This window comes from Mixophyes fleayi, chromosome 1 (genome assembly GCF_038048845.1).
Source record: "Mixophyes fleayi isolate aMixFle1 chromosome 1, aMixFle1.hap1, whole genome shotgun sequence".
Classification (NCBI taxonomy): Eukaryota; Metazoa; Chordata; class Amphibia; order Anura; family Limnodynastidae; genus Mixophyes; species Mixophyes fleayi.
This window is the reverse complement of record NC_134402.1, coordinates 1,025,913-1,042,908: the sequence shown is the minus strand read 5'-3', so window position 1 is coordinate 1,042,908 and position 16,996 is coordinate 1,025,913. Positions and strand designations below refer to the sequence as shown.

Below are 16,996 nucleotides of genomic sequence, written 5' to 3'. Positions count from 1 at the left end.
GTGTATGTATATATATATATATATATATATATATATATATATATATATATATATATACACACAGGAGGTTCTTAGTGACCGGATCCGGCTGACATATCGGCAACTGACACACCGTCCGAAAGTCCAATCTTAAAGGAACCTGTCCATCTCTCACTGGGCCCAGGAAAAGAGACAACAGAACTGTTGCCCATGGATGATGAATACAGGACCATGACCGCTACTTGTCCCAAGCCTCACCCAAGGAAACGAAAAGGGAAAATGAGCCAATCATTTACCAGTGACCCTGTCATGGAGACTTTGGGGCCAGCAGAGGAAGCTGAGAACTGTTTCCCAGTTCCAAGATTCATTTCATTGCAGGACTTTGCTAGGAATCAACATAATGTTGCTAACCTGGAAACTGCATTTAGATCTGTGATGAAAATTACAGGGCCCCATTCTTGTATAACAATAAAAGTTAAGAACGACAAGTTAAACATGTCGCTATTCTAAAAACCTGGCATGAGGAGACCCCACGGAGAGGTTATAGACTAGAACCAATACTTAAAAATGTTGATGCCCACTTCCATAAATTGGGACCTATACTGCTTTAACATACTACACCCTAGTTGCCTTTTCCTCTGTTTTGTTTTATAGATTTGCTTATTGTCGGTGTTACCACCTGAAGTTTGAAGGGAGGAGGTGGTCGGGTGTGAACTATTACTGAACTGTCTCTACACAATCTCGAACTGAGCGCCATATTTGTTGACATTTGGCTCATATATATATATATATATATATACACACACACACACATATACACACACACACACACACACACATATACACACATATTAGAGATGCTCAGGCTCGGTTCCCAGAAAACCAAACACACCCGAACTTAGCAGATCCAAGTGTCGAGCCGAGTCGGCTCGGTACTTTCACGCACCCTCGGAATTGAAAACGAGGAAAAACTTCATTGTTGCGTCGTTGGATCTTGCAAGTTTTGGATTCTACAAATAACGCCCTCAACAGCAATCGGGCGCCATTTCACAGAGGGACACAAAGGGGGGTAGCACAGTTCTTGGCAGTCTCTAGTGTAGTTGTGCAGCGTTATAGGTAGAAAAGATAGAGGAGGGGTAGTAGTGTTCTTCAAAGTCTCCAGTCATATTCAGGAGAGCTCCATTGCTAATTGTGTTTGCTGAAATAGAAATAATAGGGCTGGCAGTTTTGGTCTAAATCTGCAGTTACATTTTACTGTACCATAGCTCACTCAGAAACAGGAGAGGTGGCAGGGTTCAGTGCTGAAACAGAAATTGTAATAATAGGGCTGTCAGTGTTCTTCAAAGTCTCCAGCGACATTGTACTGTGCCATAGCTCATACAGAAACAGGAGGGCTGACATTGTTCTTGTCACTCTCCAGTCTCAGTCATGATGATACTAATCCCTCTACCTCATGTGCTAAAGCCTATGTTCAAGTGCATAGTGGTTTTAAGTCAGGGAAACAAAAATGTAAATAAAAAACTTGTACTTTTTTAAAGAAAAAAACACCTCTCTAATAAAGGTGAAAGTTTACTGTAGAAAAACATAAAATTGCCAACATGCTATTCTACCCAAAATATTACCAGGCATACCAGCATCAGGTAGCTCCCTTCTCTCAGCTAGATCTCAGCACCTGCAATGTACACTGTCATCATATTCACCCTCATCATCCTCAAACAATACTAATTCATCCCTGCTGTCATCCACCATCACAGAAGTCTGTGTACTTTGATGTAATTGCCGGTAATAGCCTTCCTTATAGAATTTGTAGTTCATTTTACGGAAGAACTGTCACGATTTTTGGGCAATTCTTTTAGACCAGACCAAATTTCAAAATGTTATGCAGACTCATCTGCAGCACCGCTGGGTGTCTTGGGAAAGCTAAGTTTTATCCTAGCAGCAATTCCCAGAGAAACTGAAGGAGGAGACAACATTGTGTCATATACCACTTGAGCTGTCAGCTTGTTGACCAGGGGCAGCCTGATGGCTTAGTGGTTAGCACTTCTGCCTCACAGCACTGGGGTCATGAGTTCAATTCCCATCCATGGGCTTATCTGTGTGGAGTTTGTATGTTCTCCCTGTGTTTGCGTGGGTTTCCTCTGGGTGCTCCGGTTTCCTCCCACACTGAAAAAACATACTGGTAGGTTAATTGGCTGCTATCAAAATTGACCCTAGTGTGTGTGTGTGTGTATATATATTAGGGAATTTAGATTGTAAGCTCCAATGAGGCAGGGACTGATGTGAATGAGTTCTCTGTACAGCACTGCCGAATAAGTGGTGCTATATAAATAAATGATAATGATGATTATGATGATGATCTCTTCAGATCTGGGTCAGTTGGAAACAAAGAGAAGACATAGCTCTTAAACCTAGGATCAAGTGCAGTTGCCAAAATGTAGTTATCCGATTTCAAGATGATAACTCTTGGATCCTGGCGAAGCACATAAAGTACTTAAGCTACCAACATAAGTCCGACAACATTAGCAGAATTGCTTTGTTTAATCTGCTCCTTCAGTTTCTCAAGCTGCTTTTCCAAAAGTCTAATTAGGGGAATCACTCGACTCAAGCTAACAGTATCCGCAATCTGTTCACATGTGACTACTTCGAGTGGTTTCAGCACCTTGCACAACACAGAAAGTATTCTCCACTGCGCTGGACTAAAGTACATTCCCCCTAAATTCTATTCCTCTTGCAGCTGCTGCATTCTCCTACATGCTGTTGCAGAATCCCAAAAATGACTCTAAATATTTCGGGACACAGACAGTATCTCCAGCATGTCATTGTCATTTTTTAAAAAGTTCTGTACCACAAAGTGATTGTGTGACCATGGGTACATGCTGCTGCTTCTGCTGGTGAAGGCGAATCACCAACCCAGTGGGCTGTCACAGTCATATAATCTTTAGTTTGCCCAGCTGCGCTTGTCCACATATCTGAGGTTAAGTGTACAGTGGGTAGAATGGCATTTTGTAGCCCAATAATTACATGTTTACGAACCTTCTGGTAGAGGTGAGGAATAGCATTTCTAGCAAAATGGTGTGATGGAATTTGGTAATGGGGACAGAAGACCTCAAGTAACTGTATAAAGCCAGCTGCATTAATAGTGGATATTGGATGCAGATCTAATACTAGCATAGTCTCCATGGTGTCTGTGATCCGCTTTGCAACTGGGGGACACCTTTCATACTTGTTTCCTCTTGCAAAGGATTGTTTAAAAGTCAATTGTTCTAAACTACTAGTAGTCTTCCTCTTGATCTGCTTGGTCAACAGCAGCAGTGGGCCTAATGCTCAAGGATTCTTGAGTCCTGGAGGGGGAGGAGTCATCTCGCCTTAGAAACTTGGATGTAGGACTAACTCCGATCACTTGTGAGGATGTTGATGATGAAGATGTTGGCGGTGTAGATTGCAGGTGCTGGGATCTAGCTGAGAGAAGGGAGGTAGCTGACGCTGGGCTGCTTGTTGTTATTTTTTAGCATAAGTTTCTGATTTTCACAAAAGCTTTCTATGAACTCACCTCAAATGGCGTAACATGGATGAGGATCCTAGATGGTTAAGGTCCCTACTCTACTGACTGTGGATTTACAATGCTACAAATAGCTAGACAACTGTTGTCAGGATTTGTGTAAAAATAATTGTACACATAAGAGGTGGATTTTTTGGTCTTATGCCCGGGCATGACAATGGCCTTCTTATCACTGGCAGAAACTGCTGCTGTCTTTGTTTGTATGAAAATAATACTGTGACTTGTGAGGTGGTCAAAGTTGACTGCAAATGATTTGAAATTAGTGTTATTAAGGTTAATAATAATGTAGGGGGGAAAAAAGCAAAATTGTGTGATTTTAGCAAAACAAAATAGGGATTTTAGAAAAAATAGGGATGCAAAACCAAAACTAAAACAAAAACACGCAAGGGCGGTTTTGTCAAAACCAAAACAAAAACACAAAGTTAATCCAGATCCAAAACCGAAGCCAAAACCAGAACATGGAGGTCAGTGAACACCTCAGATAGATAGATAGATATGTGTATAACACACACAGACACACACTTGCACACATATATATATATATATATATATATATATATATATATATATATATATATATATACATATATATACACACACACACACATATATATATATATATATATATATATATATATATATACACACACACACACACACACATATATATATATATATATATATATATATATATATATACATATATATATACATACATACATACACACACACAGACACACACTTACATATATATATATATATATATATATATATATACACACACACACACTTACACACACATATATATATATATATATATATATATATACACACACACACACACACATATATATATATATATATATATATATATATATATAGATAGATAACAAAAAATAGATAGTACAGCGCGTAACTCTGAGCAGATGATCACGTTCAATTAATGTCCCTTTGGGATAACAATAGTCCTATGTTCAGGCGGCTGCCAAATCCCCGCAAGGCCAGATGGTGGACTGGAATAAATCTAAAACAAAATAAGCGGGTGGGGGGGGGGGCGCCACATAGTATAATACTGTATATAACAATACAGACTGATGTGCAAAATAGCAAATGTAGAGATCACCACGTGGGTACAAACACACAGATGTAGGGTGAATCTATAGAAAGAGTGCATTCAGGAATACAAGCACCAAGCCAATAAGCCTTATCTGTGGAGTTAGCTGGTAGTTGCCTGCATCAACAAGAGCTCAGACTTCCCTTCAGGACAATAGGATACTTCAAACAGCGTACAGAGCTGACACTTCATATATTCTCAGTAATAACCAGGATTGTAAGGTGAGAAATAGAAGAAACTCCCATAGTGTGATACTGTATATCCACACATTTATTGGTAAAACAGTACAGATGTACACTTACATAAAACACTTTAAAAAGAGCTTAACTGGGTCTCTTTACACCGAGCCAAACCATTAAAAACATCGATGAGATCTCACCAACATGTTGCTAGAATCAGTAGGCTCATTGGAAAAGGTCCTCAACGCGTTTCGTCTAATTTAATTAAGACTTCACCAGGAGGAATAAGAATATGTGACTATCTATGTCACAGATATAAATAGTATGCGCCGCGCCATCTTGCGCATGCGCACACGTGGCGTCACCCGGCGTTGAGCGTGGGGACGTCGAAGACGTCAGAGCTGATTGTTTTTTTCTCAATCAACCAACTTTATGCACAACATATTTTGGAGACAAGCGGAACACTCTTTCATTACTAAGCAGCGATAACGCTGCAGAATGGCATTCGAGTATATGGAATGACAAGTGGTATAATGGATTCTGTAATAATTATAAATCGAACATAATCTTCTTTCTCAATAATATACATATTGACAATATCAAGACCCAAATACATAACGTCAATATATACAGATTAAATCAGCTATATAACATATAAAACAGCAAATATAATATAGATGCATTTGTAGCATAAAGAGAAGACATATGATACATTAAGCTTGGTAGAAAACCCGAATATATAATATAAATGCACATACATTGAACAAATACATATCCTAGGAATATAGAAAATATATATATAAAAAGCAACAATATATATATATACATACACACATAAGACACTGTGCCCCATAACTAGCACCATGGAATGCAAAAAAAATTAATTTGTAGCAAATTGCCCAAAATTACCTTTAGCTAAGAAAATATATATATAAATACCACCCTCATACGAGTGGTTAAATAGGATAACAATAAAACTACAAGAAAGGAGCTATTTCATAGTTATCGTTAAACCCTACAGGCGTGAGGGTGCCCAATGAGTAAATCCAAAACATCTCCCTCTGAGAGAGAAGTTTATGCAAATCACCACCTCTATCTCCTAATTTCACATTTTCTATGGCCATAAATTTTAAATATTTGGGATCCGATTGATGAACCTCCTTAAAGTGTTGAGAAACTAAGTGGCTGGTTACTTGGCTTTTAATGTTTCTTACATGTTCCTGTATTCGAATTTTCAGCTGTCTTTTAGTTTTGCCCACATATTTATAGCCACAAGGGCATTCCAAAAGGTATATAACTGAAGTGGTTAAACAGTTCATTAATTGTTTGACTATAAATTTCTTCTTTTTATCATAGTTAAAGAACTCTTTATTCATGGGAGCTGTATATTTGCAAATGTTGCATTAATTACATCTAATACTCCCTTTAATGTCTAGAAAAGTAGAGGAGTTCTTGGTAGAAGTAATACTTTTCAAATGACTAGGGGCAGCATATCTTTCAAACTAAGACTCTTTTTGAAAATAATTTTTGGTGATGCGGGAAGAATGTCATGTAAAATAGGGTCTTTTTTTAAAACATTCCAATGTTTAGATAACACTGATTTAAATTTCCTATCCTCACTACAAAATGTGGTGACGAATGAGACATCATCATTTTTATTATCCATCTTTCTTGAGTAGGATATAATTTCTTGTCTATTAAGTTGTTCTGTCTTTACCATCGCATTATCTAGTAGTTCCTGGGGGTAACCTCTCTTTAAAAATCTTTCAGAATAAGTATTGAGTTGTTCTTTACAATGGGTAGCCACACTGCAATTCCTTTTGATGCGGTAGAATTGGGAATAGGGGATGTTTGTCTTCCATTTCTTCAAAAGTTGTGCCCAGTTTTGCGAATTTACTAATGGGCGTATGGGAAGAACAGTATATCTACAGTGCCAACACATATTCAGATAACATTATTGTATTTAAAAGATATATTGCCGATATTCTAATAGTTTGGCAAGGTGATACTCAATCCCTTAATGAATTTTTTCAATATATTGGTGATAATAACTACAATTTGAAATTTACAATGAAATGTGACCCTATTAGCGTTGAATACCTTGATCTTATACTCATAACACAGAATGATAGTGTTATCACTAAGAACTTTATTAAACCTGTTGATATTAACAGTTATTTACACTTTAAGAGCTGCCACGCCAAGGCCCTAAATATCTAATTACTGAGTTAGAGATGTGCGATATCATAGAGATTCCATTGGTAGAACCAACAATCTTGTTCTAGACCTGCTGCACTTTTCCAAGACCCACCATCTATTGTTTACAAAGACATCCAATAAGAACTCACCTGTAAAGCACAGACAAGACTAAACAGAGGAAGCCCAGGATGGTCTCAGCTGAATTGGAAAATGAAGCAAATAGAAATGCCAGTTTGAAAGCCAAAGGAGAGAAAAATGGGAAGGCCATGCCTTGGAGACCTGTTTCTCTGTTGGTAAAGGACACAGAGACTTCATATGACAATGTCCTCTAAATAGTAGGTCCATGAATTAAAGGTTGGACACCTGTTGTCCATGTCAAGGGCAATATCAACAGTGAAAGTCAATGCAATGCATTATCCAGCAGCTAGACCTCTTTGTGGACAATATCAGGTTGGTTGACAGAAGGTGCATTGATAGTGTAGCCAGTCAGGAGTGAGGTTGTTGGCTCTACCAATGAACCAATGGAGATAGAGTCTTTATGATATCAATCGTAGGATGGTTAATGTGCTGTTTCCAAAAACAATAGCTACATATTTTCATGTTTAATAAATAAATAAATACATAAATAAGCTACATCAATATATTTTAAATTTCATTTCATGTGCTTAATTACTGGGAACAATAAAGCCTGCTCCTTAGCAGTGGTGGGACAACTATTGTAGCTATAGAGCCCAGAGATGACGGGATTTCAGCCTTGCTGGACCATTGGCTCCACTGCTCCGAGCACGTTTTGGTTTTCATAGAAGCATTGATAATATATATATATATATATATATATATATATATATATATATATATATATATATATATTCATATATATATTCATTGTAAGTAATTTAGATATTTAAAGCAAAAGGGTTTAGCAAACTTATGCAATTAATGGAAGACCTGCTAGTGTTCAATAGACATATACACAGACATTCAAAAAGGTAAATTACCTAAATGGTTAGAGTCTATGGCTATGAACTCATAAGAATTACTAATCGATAATGAAAAATGATCTTAAATGTCACCATTCTCAAAAGCTCTAAAAAGGGGACCTGGAAATACCAAAAAATTGTAAATCAAAATAGTGAAATGAGAGCGCAAACTACAATGACTATATAAATCCCAAAAAGAAATAAAACCACTACTGGATTGGGCCTTGGAAGTAGGGTTAATGTCAAGAACTATTGGCACATTATTAATCACGCTATTATACCAACTTATTATTATTATTTGCCTAAAGTACAACAGACACTCCACCGGGTAGGTCTATAATTTTTGGTGTGGGGTTCTTATATACTAATTTGTCTTTTCATGATGATCATAATTACAAACTCACATGTCACTTAAGTCCTATAGTAAGGACACTACTCATTTTTTAAATCTTTTTACTACAATTTAATGGAAACATCATTATCTGTCCCTCACCTGTGACGCATCGTCATTGTATACGAACAGAAGTGGTGGAATAATGTCTGAGGGGAGATGTGTCCATCAAAGGGACACAACATGAGTTTATTTTATGAGGTATTGATGCTATACTTTCTAAAAATTATTATTTGATTTATTATTTACAGACAGGCTGGACTGTCATGGGCACTAGGTTTGCTCCCAAATTTTGCAAATCTTTATATAGAGGCATTTGAACAGACGTATAACTGGAATGACCTCTATGATGCAAACTTAGTGCTCTACAGCAGGTGCATTGATCATTGTTTATTATTTGGGATGAATATGTACTTTTTGCTGATCACCTTAATTGCAATGATTTTAATTTAAAATTCACTAGCATTTCTCAACCCACTGACATAATGCTCTTGGATATCACCCTCTAAAACGAGAGTGGAATGATTGTTATTAAGACTTCCACAAAGAGGTCATTTGTAGTACCTTCTTAAATTATTCCAGCAATCATTATGGCCCTTGGAAGAGGAATAATCGCAAGGGTCAGTTGATGAGAGTTAAGAGAAATTGCTCTAATGAAATCCTCTTCCAACAGCAAGCTAAGAGCTTGTTAATTCATTTAGAAAGACGGTATATCCATAGGAAGTTTTTAATGTTGTGCTTGTAAAAGTTTTATCAATGATCAGTGATTTCCTTTTACAGGACAAAGATAGAAATAGAGAGAATTATTTTTTAAGAAAGAGATCTCTATGTCCTATATATCCAAATATAACTCCTTCTCGCATGATGTCAACAGGATTGTGTATAAAAAAAATTCAACTGGATTTTCCTACTTGGATTAGATCAAATGCTTAGACCAATATTCCCTAATAAACCTGTAATTATTATTAAAAGGGCAGATAATTTTAGGACAAAATTGGTGCAAAGTTTGTTTAGGAGGAGAACGATAGAGAGAATCTTGTGGAAGAGTATTGGATGCTATAAATGTCTTTATTACTTGTAGATACATGGTACAGGGTTGCAAGAGTTTTGTATCACATACTACATTGGATAAATACAGGATAGAGAGTTTTATTAATTGCCAATGTGAGTATATTATTTACCTATTGGATTGTGTCTGTGGCAAACACTGTGTGGGACGTCCAACTAGAACTTTGAGGGCCTAATTCATTAAGGAACGTAAATGGCGATACGTTGCGTATAATCATCGACATCTTCAACATTTATTTATATAGCGCCAGCAACATTAATAAAACAGTACTGGGTAATACATACAGACAGAGAGGTAAGAGGACCCTGCTCACAGGCTTACAACCTAATGTGCACTATTACTCTGCGCATGCCCAGAACTGGACCATACGCCACAAAACACAGCAGCTTCCACACTTATTATGGCCTTAACTTTCAGGGGTGGAACAGGGAGGAGAATGGGCGTGTGCACCTAGTCAGCGTACAGTAAGGACGCATGCATGTAGTTAGTGTACAGTAAGGGCGTATGCACGTAGTCAATTCACAGTAAGGACGTATGCACGTAGTCAGTGTACAGTAAGGACGTATGCACGTAGTCAATGTACAGTAAGGACGTATGCACATAGTCAGTGTATAGTAAGGACGTATGCACGTAGTCAATGTACAGTAAGGGCGTATGCACATAGTCAGTGTACAGTAAGGACGTATGCACGTAGTCAATGTACAGTAAGGACGTATGTACATAGTCAGTGTACAGTAAGGACGTATGCACATAGTCAGTGTACAGTGAGGACGTATGTACATAGTCAGTGTACAGTAATGACGTATGCACGTAGTCAATGTACAGTAAGGGCGTATGCACATAGTCAGTGTACAGTAAGGACGTATGCACATAGTCAGTGTACAGTAAGGATGTATGCACATAGTCAGTGTACAGTAAGGATGTATGCACATAGTCAGTGTACAGTAAGGACGTATGCACATAGTCAGTGTACAGTGAGGACGTATGTACATAGTCAGTGTACAGTAAGGACGTATGCACGTAGTCAATGTACAGTAAGGGCGTATGCACATAGTCAGTGTACAGTAAGGACGTATGTACGTAGTCAGTGTACAGTAAGGACATATGCACATAGTCAGTGTACAGTAAGGACGTATGCACATAGTCAGTGTACAGTAAGGACGTATGCACAGTCAGTGTACAGTAAGGACGTATGCACGTAGTCAGTGTACAGTAGGGACGTATGCACAGAGTCAGTGTACAGTAAGGGCGTATGCACATAGTCAGTGTACAGTAAGGATGTATGTACATAGTCAGTGTACAGTAAGGACGTATGCACATAGTCAGTGTACAGTAAGGACGTATGTACATAGTCAGTGTACAGTAAGGGCGTATGCACATAGTCAGTGTACAGTAAGGGCGTATGCACGTAGTCAGTGTACAGTAAGGGCGTATGCACATAGTCAGTGTACAGTAAGGGCGTATGCACGTAGTCAGTGTACAGTAAGGGCGTATGCACGTAGTCAGTGTATAGTAAGGACGTATGCACATAGTCAGTGTACAGTAAGGACGTATGCACATAGTCAGTGTACAGTAAGGACGTATGTACATAGTCAGTGTACAGTAAGGGCGTATGCACATAGTCAGTGTACAGTAAGGGCGTATGCACGTAGTCAGTGTACAGTAAGGGCGTATGCACATAGTCAGTGTACAGTAAGGGCGTATGCACATAGTCAGTGTACAGTAAGGGCGTATGCACATAGTCAGTGTACAGTAAGCGCGCCAAGCTCCAGTGCACACAGCAGCCTCCAATTCAAGCTTTGGGCATCTCTAAGGGGTGTGATTTTTAGTCGTTTCACTTGCACCACCTACAGGTCTGGTGTAAGTGCTGATTACTAGTGATGACGGCTGTGTATAGTATGTATGGAACAACTGTAAACATTTATTTCATGCACAGTATAATATTAATAATATCCTAATAAATGTATTTTATGAGAAAAAATGTTTAACAACTTTTTTATTTTTTAATGTTTTGTCATTAATGACGATATTATTAACAGATGACATTTATGGAATAGTTTTTGTTCTGTGCATTCGTTTGGAATATTCGACATATATATTGGATGTATCCTGCGGTGTCTGCTACACAGAACTGACGTCTCTTCACATCCGCTCCTTGATGAAATTGGACACATATAACTGATGTATGTGCGTTTTAAAAAAAAAACCCACGTTACTGTTTTGAAACAGTGTCACATCGCTTTAATGTCTGCCAGAATGGACAATTCAAGGGCTTAATATAGAACAGATTACAACAATTATCCATGGGGTGATCAGTATATGACACTTTGTCTGTTTGTGTTACTTATCCCCAGAAGGGTTAGATGAGATAATAGAATGGAATGACCTATGACTGTTTAGTTCAAGGACTTTTTGGGTCTGGTCATTAAGGAACGTGTCTGACGATATTGCGAATCGTCCACAAAATCAATCTGCGCATGGAAGATACACAACAGAACGCAGCCACGTCCAAATCATCTTCGAGTGCAAACGATACTTACTACAGACTACGATTATGGGGGAATGTACAGTAAGGACGATCCCATACAGCCACCTCCAAGTCTAAGTCAGGCGCACACAGAAGTACGGTGGCTTTCTGCCGTATCTCTTGCACCAGCTATAAGACTAGTCTAAGTCCTGAGTCCTAGTTATGTCAGTATCGTATGCATGTGTCTGCAATCAGAAAACTATCTGTTATGTACAGTACACATGATAAAAGTATCATACGTGTCCTGCACACGTGTCATACGTATCTGGTCTAGTACAGCAGAGTAGACCTACACCCACACCCACACGTATCTTGAGATCCGTTCCTTGTTGACTTTGGAGTATGCAGAGAAGAGTTATGCTCAGTGTTAAACACACGTTGCACCCAGGATTTGTGCCTTAATGACTCAGTGAGTATATGAGACGTATGAAGATATTAACATTCGAATGTATGATACTAAGACCCCGAGAGATATTTATAGTTTCATTATTTATCTCTTCAGAAGCTTTGGCTGTATTAACATTCTTCTATATAGATTTTATGGGGAGGTAACACTATTGGTCGGTGTGACAGGATGGACCTCCTATGCCACCCTGTCTGTTGTTGCTGGGAACCGGCTGGGCTTACTTTGCCACCGTTCCCCTTTCGTTATTTCGAATACGCCCCTCCTGCCACAGTGGAAGGGGCCTGCTGCCACCACTGAGCTCCTTTATGGCTCTCAGAACCACGTTCCTTCTGGGTAACTGTCACTGCTAGTGTACTCCTGTTGCTGGTGTACCTGGGCTGGTAACTCCGGACCTCTTACTATGGATCTGGGTTGCTGTGGATGGATCCTCCCTGGCCTATCACACTGACCAGGCTGGGTAGCAGGCAGAGCGGTGGTACTGGGAACATTTGGGTCAAAACCTCAGAATCAGCCAGAGAACGGATTAGATTTTAGGGTCTAATCGGCAGGTCACAGGATTACAGCAATATTGAAGAAGTTTTCAAGCAGGTCTTTGAAGCAGAGTGATGTTTATTGCTCAGGTGTCCTGACAGGGACAGTCCCACTGATTTAAGGTATCAGTGGTCAGGTCAGATGGAACATCAAAATGATACATTTCAGTGTACAAGTCAGAATATTTATACCTTTCAGACACATGCTATTTTTAGCATCAGGATATACTCTATTTACACAAACATAGATTTACATGCATTGCAAAGCCACTAATATTTATACTTAGCTTTGAAATTCTTAAAAACCTTGCTGTGACATCCTGGATCCCATTTCAGAGGCAGGAGACTCACTAGCAAGTCAAAAGGTCTCACTGGTCTTAATACTTTAGACAGTCGCCAAATACACATTTCCACAGAACAGCAAAAGGACCCACAACAAACTACTTCCCCACCTCACAATACACCAAAGGCTTGGTAAACACAGGCTCATTATATCAGATATATACATCAGAAATAGGAATTTCCTATAGCAAAGTTAGACAAGAGACACATTTCTTCCCCTGGTCTCAGAAATAACGATTACCTATCTCACAATATAAACAATATTAAAAAATAAGTGCACGTACGATTACATAAATAAGTGCCCTGCGCTATTTGCTTTAAATACATTTTTACCAAAAGTTATTTAATAGTGATCCAGTCACAGTTGGATAATTTGGTTTGGTTCAATTGATTCATTTACATTTTTGCTTTTATACAATGATGTTATTTCTTAGCTGCTAGTTGTCTGGGAGTTCAGCAAAGTAATTGCTTTTGCTTTTTGATTGGCTGAAGAGGGTTTATATGCACAATCTGGGACTCTCAGCATCGGAGAAGAAACGAGTCATGTTGTATAAAGTAGTCGGAGAAGTTAAGACTTTCTCTTCAGATACTGAGCATTATTACATAGTGATATATAACAGAGGAACAGGGTGTGTAGACTGGAGGAGATCTACACAGTTCCAGCTGAACTAATTGTTTGCCACCAAACAAATGAAAGTTTGATACGGAGGTGGAAGGTGACGCGATAAAGGGGAGGTCAGACCAGGGAAAGAAAGAGCTGTTTGTCAGGAATCGTCCCAGTGGTTACATACATGTTCCTGCAGTCATCAGTTTACCACGACTGGCTGCTTCCATAACTTTGGTTGTGCTATTTACATCAAAGTCCTAACACTTGTCAGCTGCTTTATTAGCTGACTGAACTGTTTTTACTCCCATAATGGAAGAATTCTAGCATTGGCTGCTAAGTCTTGTCAAAGTCATAATTAACAAAATATATATATCAAATAAAAACTTATATATTACTAATACAGAACTAATCTAATTTTATGTGTCTGTGCTTTTAAAAGGAAAAGTATTGACCTTTCTCTTACATATTGCACATACAGAACAACAAGTTATATAATGGTCACATGTTCTTCATTTCACAATATGAGGCCAAAGGAAATATTTGTTCCAAATAAGGTCAAGAAGACCCCTCCAAGAACATGTCACTTTAATGATGAAATGTCACCTGTGACCTGGGCCAAGAGGTTTGGTACAAGTAATGTTTATGGCAATGATAGAGACTTATAGTGTCAGCAGTGATGTAAGCTGGGAAGATGTGTTTTAAGTAATGATGAGTAACATTTTCTATAAAAGAATGACTTAATCAAATATAAACTGTCTATTGGCATTTCAGACCATGTGCGTATGTCTGCTTCATCCAGTAATAGCTTTATCTATGCATAATATCTTTAAATAAAGAATATAAATATTATACTTTGGAAACCTGCTCATCTCAATAATTATTTAAAGAGAAGAATAGATAAATCTTATACAATCTCTAACTACCTGGATGACCTGAGGCGGGGGTTTATCAGGGAGATATAGCCGTACGAACAGTGATATCTGGTGACTTAATATATTCTCCTGGAACAGCTTTACTCAGTCATATTCATGACGACCTCTACTATAAATTATATATTTAATCCTCCATCATTGATATAAATCTTCAAAACTTTTGTTTACGATTGGCAGATGCTTACATATTTTAGTATACTTTTAATCAAAATGATCTTTATGAATTAATGTATGTTTGTATCTGTGTATTTGTTATAATTAACATTATGCAATTGTTCCAAGCCTGAGCACAAATCTAACTATAACAAAGGACTGAGTGCATGTGCCAACAACTGCTCAGATTGGTAACATATTGAACGTTTTTATGATAACAGATTAATCTTTATCTTACTGCGCTGATTTTAATTTTATAATATCTATCGATATAATAAAGTTTGAATTGAATGTGCTACTTAGATCTTTCTTGGAGACACTGTGGTTTTAGAATTTCTGTTGAGGAATTTGATTTATTTACAGTCTCTATATGAGCACGGAAGTTTGTGCTTTCATGTAAACATTCTGGTATCCGCTGATTATTCAATCCCATGTACATTACTTCCTCCTTTCACATAACTTTGCTGAATTGTGAATCCAACCCATTCCAAATACTCTCAACTATGCCCCTCTTCTATGTGTCGTAGGATTAGCACCTTCTTAACGTTTACCATTTACCTGGTTCTGTTGCCTGTTTTGCAAAACCAGAGAACATAGTGGCCACAGATGTTATATTGTCCGGGAGCCCAGATGCTGAACGCTTCAGGTAACACTCACACCTGCAGAAAGACAAGAGAAATGTTAGCTTCAGCATACAGAATTAGGTAACATTGTATCTGTTTTTAAAAATCTAATACTAAACGTCTGACCATCAGGATAAAGATATGGAAAATGGATAACATGGTGAGATGAGTATAAGGAAGGAGCGAAAATGGTGAGATGAGTATTAGGAACATGAAATGGTGAGATGAGTATTAGGAACATGAAATGGTGAGATGAGTATTAGGAACATGAAGACATGGTGGAGGGTGTATCAGGAAGGTGAAGATATGGTGGATTGTGTATCAGGAAGGTGAAGACATTGTGGATTGTGTATCAGGAAGGTGAAGACATTGTGGATTGTGTATCAGGAAGGTGAAGACATTGTGGATTGTGTATCAGGAAGGTGAAGACATTGTGGAGGGTGTATCAGGAACATGAAGATATGGTGGATTGTGTATCAGGAACATGAAGACATGGTGGAGGGTGTATCAGGAACATGAAGACCTGGTGAGGGGAGTATCAGGAACATGAAGACATGGTGGAGGGTGTATCAGGAACATGAAGACATGGTGGAGGGCATATAAGCAGTGTAAAAACATGGATGTGGTTTGAAAAGAGTGTAAAGATAAATGTCATCAAGGTAAAGTTCGGGATGTGGATTGTGGATTGTAATGTGAGGGTCAAATACAGATGAGATTTGTGTCAGGGGAATGAAGCAATGAGCAGTGAAAGATTTGAAATGAGCTGACTGGTGAGAGATGTCCCAGTGTCAGGAGATTGTGTCAGAGGGAGGAGGCATGAGGCATGTGATGAAGGAGGTTGGATATGGTCTGATGTAGGCAGCTGTAAAAGGATTAATGTCCCATCATGGAGTCCCGGGTGCAGGGGCGAGTCCACCACAGCACAATAGATAAGTCCATATGTAGAAAGGATAAGGCCCAGAACATGGATAGGAGGAGTGGAAAGGGTCTAATGATTGGCTCTTTTGGCCATAGCCCCATCCGAATGCCCATAGAGACGTGAGAGTCTTTTCTTCAGGCTCCAGGTTTATGGACTCAAAGTGGTGTAAAGTTGCGGACATCCCTCATAGGCACCATGCTGTAAGCGGCACCTCTCAGGGCTCTGGTAGTATGTACATATGGGTCACTGGGCCAGCTGAGGAGGAAGGAGAGGGTCATATAACATCCCTCATAGGCACCATGCTGTAAGCGGCACCTCATGAGCCTCTCGGGGCTCTGGTAGTATGTACATATTATGGGTCACTGGGCCAGCTGAGGAGGAGGAGAGGGGCATATAACATCCCTTATAGGCACCATGCTGTAAGCAGCACCTCATGAGCCTCTCAGGGCTCTGGTAGTATGTACATATGGGTCACTGGGCCAGCTGA

General features: G+C 38.8%; 1 protein-coding gene across 1 annotated transcript in view; it reads right to left on the bottom strand.

Moving 5' to 3' along the window:
* LOC142110698 (coagulation factor XI-like) overlaps positions 1 to 16,996 on the bottom strand; it is a 77,561-nt gene that overhangs the window by 35,885 nt on the left and 24,680 nt on the right. The window contains exon 5 of the mRNA XM_075193777.1: positions 15,526 to 15,626. Coding sequence (XP_075049878.1) covers positions 15,526 to 15,626 — 101 coding nt within the window. The remainder of the gene's footprint in view (positions 1 to 15,525; positions 15,627 to 16,996) is intronic.